This window comes from Nicotiana attenuata, unplaced genomic scaffold (assembly GCF_001879085.1).
Source record: "Nicotiana attenuata strain UT unplaced genomic scaffold, NIATTr2, whole genome shotgun sequence".
NCBI classification, from domain to species: Eukaryota; Viridiplantae; Streptophyta; class Magnoliopsida; order Solanales; family Solanaceae; genus Nicotiana; species Nicotiana attenuata.
Window position 1 is genome coordinate 14,528 of NW_017670914.1, and position 7,019 is coordinate 21,546.

The 7,019-nt window shown below is 32.4% G+C and overlaps 1 protein-coding gene across 1 annotated transcript; it reads right to left on the reverse strand.

Annotated features, from left to right (window-relative positions):
* Nucleotides 1-4,177: 4,177 nt before the first annotated feature.
* On the reverse strand, nucleotides 4,178-5,054 carry LOC109244444. The gene is made up of 2 exons (XM_019411540.1): nucleotides 4,859-5,054; nucleotides 4,178-4,767 (listed from the first exon to the last, which is right to left on the reverse strand). The coding sequence occupies exons 1-2, from the start codon at nucleotides 5,052-5,054 to the stop codon at nucleotides 4,178-4,180; spliced, it is 786 nt and encodes a 261-aa protein (XP_019267085.1).
* Nucleotides 5,055-7,019: the final 1,965 nt, after the last annotated feature.

Below are 7,019 nucleotides of genomic sequence, written 5' to 3' on the forward strand. Positions count from 1 at the left end.
GACGTGCTAAGATAATCCCAAAGGCCAGCCAAAGAGTGATATAACTGTCTAGCGAGTAATTTAGTAGGTTAACTAGTTTTTAACCTTTGTTAGTTTATGTTTATATAAAGATAATAAGACTATATGTTTCTTATTTATTCACATTATTCATCTATTCCACACCATAGATATTTTGAAATAAAAGTAAATACATGTTACTTAAGTTATACATAAGTATTCAGTATTATATAAATACATATATAAACTGAAACATGTATGTAGTTGTATTTATGTTTATTTTCAAGTTGTATTCTGTTAATGTATACTGTATTTTAAAGTTGCATACAACCTACAGTTCCATACAACTACATACAACATAATCTATATTTAGTTGTATTTATGTCTTACAGAATACAGTATTCATTAACATAATACAGTATTTATTAACTTGAAAATGCAGTATACAGTAACAGAATACAGTAACTGAAACATGTATGCAGTTGTGTTTATGTTTATTTTCCACTTTATAAAACACTCATATACATCTGTATACATTAACAGAATACAGATGTTAATCCTGAATGTGATGAAGCAATAATTGAGGGGAATAATACATCTGAGGTGTTGTGTATCATACCACCTACATGTGTATCCAAAGAAGTACATGTCACAGTTTGAGTTGACGGATAAGTTTCTTCCAAGTCAAATTAGAAGCTAGAATTGTGATACATCATGCAGCAAAAAATTCATCAGATGCGACCCCATTACCCTCACATAGGGATCGCCGTCCAAGTAGATGGTATTCTTCGCCTTATGAGTCAAACTTAGACTCCGCAGGTTAGTAAATTATTTTAAAAAACAATGTATAATAAAGTTATGATCTTCTTCCCCCTTGTATCTATAATTAAATGGTTGTATTCATGACTTTACTGAACAATAGGTATCTCAGTTAAGTTGACTCCCATATTCGACAAGAAACACCCATTTGAAGATGATTTGATTTCCGGACCACATCCTACATTAGTCATTCAGGAGTATGAGAAATGAATTCGTGATGGTCTTCTCGCTAAACATTATCAAAAGTAAGTTTTTTACTCGGTATATCTGTTAAATATATTTATATTTTGAATAATTGACATATTGTATTTTGAAATTAATTGTAGAAGTGATTTGGAAGACCATTACAAAAAGAACAAGTCAACACTGCATATACCGTTGGATTATGGCGTTGATCAAGTCACTTCAAAAAGTTGGTTTTACCTTCTCTCATTTGACAGCAAACTATAGAATGACAATGTAAGATAAACTCCTTCCAGATTCAGTTTATTAAATGTATTCAGTATCAAATAAATACATGTATTCGGCATTATGTATGTAACATACAATTTTACTAATCTGTTTTCAACAATTGATATTTAACATACAAATACATGTGTTCAATTCTGTTTTCAACAGTTGATATTTTCTGAATTTCATTCAATGTACTGACGCTATGTATTCAATTTTACATGTAGCACATTGATGTCATCTTTTACTACTTAAGAAAGAAGGAAAAGTACAACCAAATACCCAACTTCAAGTATACAACTGTTGATTGTATATTCAAGACAAGAATATCTGAAATATTCGACAGGTATGCTGATACAGATAGTAATGCAAATGTAGCCAAAGAAGAGGATGTGGTATGTGAATACATAAGGGGCTACAGATTGCTGGCTAATGTACCGTGGCATACTGTTGACAATGTCTTGATACCAGTCAACTTGAAGGACAAACTGCATTGGGTTTTGGCAGTTGTCTCATTCAAGGATAGATGTTTCAAAGTGTATGACTCCATTAGATCAGCATTGCATGATGCCTATGTGGCTTCAGAGATAGATAATCTAGCTCAGCTTGTACCTTTGTATCTATCGATCAGTGGTTTTTACAGAGATAAGCAAGGCATAGATTGGTCTCATGAATCATCATACAGTGACAAGGCACCAACTAATCCATTTGATGTTGTTTTCATTTCAAATCTGTCTCAACCAAATTTCGGGAGCATGTATGTATTTAATCCTTTTCCTTTTATCATTTTTCTAATAATATGAATTGTTTTTAACTGTTTTAATGTATTCTTTCAGGGATTGTGGGGTGCATGTCGCGGAATACGCAGAGTTTCTGAGCACCGTTGGTTTGGTTCCACAAACAAAATTTGATGCCAATTTACTCCGTCAAAGATATGGTGCCCTCCTTTGGGACTATGCTATGCGGAAGATAGACACTGATTCCATAAGCGAGAGCGAAGCATCTTCAAATATTCTTAGGCACATCACTGATTCTGATAGGTCTCTTAAGATAATATTAGAGTAGTCTTTGGTGAATGTCGTTTTCTATGGGAGTTTTTTGTGAATACTATTTGTTTGGACAGTGTGTTGGTAAAGATGGTGTTTAGTTTAGCAATTTTTTTTTAATTTATTCACCGTATCAACAGTATTTATATACTATCATTTCATGTATCCAATCGATGTATTGACTGTTTTTGTGCATCTGAATCCATCTGTCTTTCAACATCTTGGTTTTGTATGTTTACAACAGTTTATATTGATATGTATGCAACATGTTGTATTCATATGTATTCAACTTATTGTATCAGTCTGTATTCAACTTACTGTATTACTCTGTATTCAACTTATTGCATTCATAACAAGTCGACATGTTGCCTTTATATTATAATTTACCATATTGTATTCATCTGTATTTCAACATGATATATTTATCTATATTCATTAAGTTGTATTTATATGTATTCACCAGATTATGTTCATATATTTTCAGTAGGTGTATTTAGACCTTCATATTTATATAATATATTGTATTACTATGTATTCAGCTGTATTTTATATACGTCTTATGTATATAACTGATTTTATTCATCTTTATTCATCTATATGCATATGTATTCAAGTCTATTTAGACATTTGTACAATACATATTTAGACATCTATACGTGTATAACAGATTGTATTAATATGTATTCAGGTATATTTGAATGCATGTATTTAATATTCAGAAATCATATTCAATCTCTGATATACGATATGTATTAAAAAAAATCATCAGTTCTTTTTATTGAAATATTACATCTTTTTATGATACAATCATATCCTATGTATATTACTGAGTGTAATCATATGTATTCAATGATTGTATTCATCTATATTCAGATATCATGAAGTAATATAATAGTTGTATTTTAATTACGTACTCAGATTTAATACTCCAACTAAGTATATCCAAAGTATATTCGAAATGACACCGAAATCTATGACAAATCGTTATAGCATTAATACAAGTCAGAATGTGAACTAATTTCTACGTGGAGCATTTCTACAAGTACGCTTATTATGTCATTCATGCCCACATATGCTACACGAATGTTGATTTTTCTTCTGCAGCAATTCAATGAACGGCTTATCATGCTTCTTCTTGGTCTTCCAGGAGGTCTTTTCCATTTGGGTGGTAATACAACTTCATCTGCTACATGTGCTGGTATATTCCATTCTTTCCGGTCCGGCAAAGGATACACGGGCACCTCATATGTCATTTCAACAGACTTTGGTTTGTAATAGTTAGAGCAATAATCTTCTGGCATTAGAAAATTGCTCTTCAGGACAACCCAAGCGTGTGGCACGGTAATTCGTCGACTTGGAACCGCCCACAACTGGATTTTCTCTCTAAGAGGCATACAGTGTAATGCCTTCCTTCATCATTCACCGTATGCAAATATTCAGTCGATGGCACCACCTACATTTAAACATAGACCTATTATCTTGGATTATTTAAAAAAAACAAATCATATATATATATCAAAGAATAGACGTATTAAATATGATTTTAATATAGAGTATGACTTTTATTTAGCTTTAAGAATCACAATATATATTGTATTAAAATACAACTGTATTAGATACAAACATATTTGTACATACAGAATTCAAAGACATACACCTATATACAGTTAAATACATTGAATACATTAGAATACATACTATATGTATGCAGACAGAATATTAAAGAGCAGCCTTGAATGAATATAGGATACAACGTCCATGACTACCTTGAAATATATACAGCTAAATACCTTGTACCATGGCTAAATATAGGATACAGATACGTAAATAAAAGCCAACTTGCAGTCATTCGTGTAAACATTGCCTCATTCAAGGTAAGCATCTCCTGGTATTTTTTTCCCAAGCGTTGTGTATGTCTGTAGAGCTTCTTTCCGATTGTTGCAATTCCAACATCCAAACATTTTCCTAACTTCTTCGAGAAGGTCGTATATTGGCAATTCCCTTGCTGACACAAGTGCGGCATTGATTGACTCAGCAATATTTGACGTCATTGGCCATCCCCTGTTAATAGGTGCATGCAACCTAGCCCACTTTTCGTATCCAGCTAACTCCAAGTATTCCTTCACCCTAATATCTACCTTCTCCACCTTCTCCATTAGACTGTCAAACTCAGCCTGTGTGTATGCTTTTGCCATCGAGAAGTATATCTCGCTCAACTTTGAATGACTCTTTTTGAATTTCTTATATACGTTGTTCCAAAGATGCCATATACAAGCAAAATGTTGTACAGTTGGATACACTCTTGATACAGACTTGATGATACTTTTTTTCCTATCTGAAATGATGCACATGCTTTCCCTCTCACCATATGCTTCCTTGAATTGCTCAAAGAACCACGTCCAAGAAGCATCGTTCTCTGAATCAATAACACCATATGCTAGTGGAAGTATATGACCTGTAAAGAAAATTGCATACATATTATAATATGTATTTAAATATTTAATATGCAGTAATATTATAATATGTTATTATAATCAGCTACTCACCTGCACCATCCAAAGTGCTGGCCGAGACGAAAGTCCCAGTGTAATACGATTTTAAGTGGCTTCCATCCACAACCACAATGGGTCTACATTTATCGAACCCTTTTATAAAGGCATACAAGGATATATACACATAATTGAACTCATTTTGTGGGGATTTTACCATTATAATGTGCGAACCAGGATATGTCATATCCATTGTATACAAGTATCCTGGTAATTTATTGTATGAATCAGCCGGTTCACCCCTCAAAAATTCATTGCCTTTTCTTTAGCACGCCATGCCAATATGTAACTAACATCCACACCTAAATCTGTTTTCACATCATCAATTATATCATTTGGGGTGTATTTCCTCTTATAATTTGTAAGCTTGGGCCTAATCATACCACCTATAAGGCTGCTACTTGCCTGACGTTGCTCATACACCTTATCCTTCAACGGACATGTATGCTTATCATTGAACTCTCTCACTTTGAATAATTGTGATTTGTTAATGCTAGAAGCCTTAAACCTCCATTCACAATCTTCTGACATACATAATAATGCATAGCTGCAAATAATTTATCATTACACATACGATCAGTATAAATGCTTACAAAAAATACACTCATATACATTTGAATATATTATTGCATGCCTGAATACGCCTATACTTATAAGCATACATTTAAATACAAATATATACATTGTTATACATTTAAACATGTCTGAATACGCCTATACTTATAAGCATACATTTAAATACAACTAATACATTCAATAAAAAACAATTAGAGCCAGTGCAATACACAAGAATACATGTATTATTAATCCTTTTAAAAATACAAAAAACCACAACAGTGAAGGTCAAGTAACCTTTCACAAATACAGCTAAATATATCTACATACAATTTAATTTTATATTCAATTCTTCTGTACCAGTGTAATGCTCCACAACAATACATGTATTATTAATACAGAATAAATAAAAAACGCACATCAGTGAAGGTCAAGTAAAAATATACAAATATACCTAAATACATCTACATACGGTTTACAACTCCTACCAGAAATACAATATACAAAAAAATAATGAATAATTAAGAATACTCAAACCTGATAGCATTAGACCTATCAACCCGGAATTAAAACCTTTCTGATATAGCGTAATGCTCCATCACCTCTTTCAATGTAGCTTTATTCTTATATACTTGTCCAGCCATAACCTCCCTTTGATTAGATTTTGAAATTATCAAATCCTTGTCCAATTCGAACACCCCAATTGGTTCGCCTGAATTGACAACATCAAGGGCAGGTGTATCATCTGTATCGAAATTATACCTTTGAACTGCTTCGTCCATTTGAACAATGTCGCCTTGAATAAAACTACCTCCGGCTACAACTTCTTTGTCAATTATTGTTATGCGCAAAGGATACATTCCGAATTCTCTGTTCTCTTTTTTCAACTCTACATACAGCCTGTAACCCATAATATTGTGTATTTCCATTAGCGTGCAATTTTCTTCTACTTTGTATTGAATTTTAATGGTCATTGAGATCAAATCTATGTCCAGTTGCTTAGAAATTGACGCAACCAAATCATTATACGACGCATACTCCTTTATCAGTATTCCCTCAATCGAATAATCGACGTAATTACTCTAACTGTTCCACTTTCCAGAATGATGCAGTAACACTGTTAAACTTGCCATATGCAAAACCGAATGTGAACGTATTTCTGTATACAATTGTATCAAATCTCGATTTTTCTTGGTTGAATTTTTTTGTACGAACCGTAAGAAAGGAACAGAAAAGAAAGAAGGGAGAATTGAAAATACATAGATTACTCTGCTTTTTGATACTTTTCGGATGGAAAATCTTTCATGAAGGGAGAAATACAGATTATGATTGATATAATTGTGTTAGTTGAGTTATATTAGGAGACTATTTGCTAAATTGATTTCCTTTCCGTTTTAAAATAGTTGAAAGGTCCCTTTTTTAAGGAATATACATTACTGTATTCAATGATACAGCTCTTGAATACAGTTGAATACAACAACTAATCAGCTGGACTTCCATGATTCACGCTTATTTTTCCTAATGTATTCATGAATACAGTAGTCTAAATACATCTTATAAAAACAGAAAACGTATCTATAGGCCGTAATATAGCAAATGGTAT

Bases quoted from the DNA above. Each gene is read 5' to 3' on its own strand.
- LOC109244444 (XM_019411540.1), bottom strand. From the start codon at position 5,054: ATGGATATGACATATCCTGGTTCGCACATTATAATGGTAAAATCCCCA. The intron at 4,768-4,858 runs GTGAGTAGCTGA...TTTTCTTTACAG, and splicing joins CAGCACTTTGGATGGTGCAG to GTCATATACTTCCACTAGCA.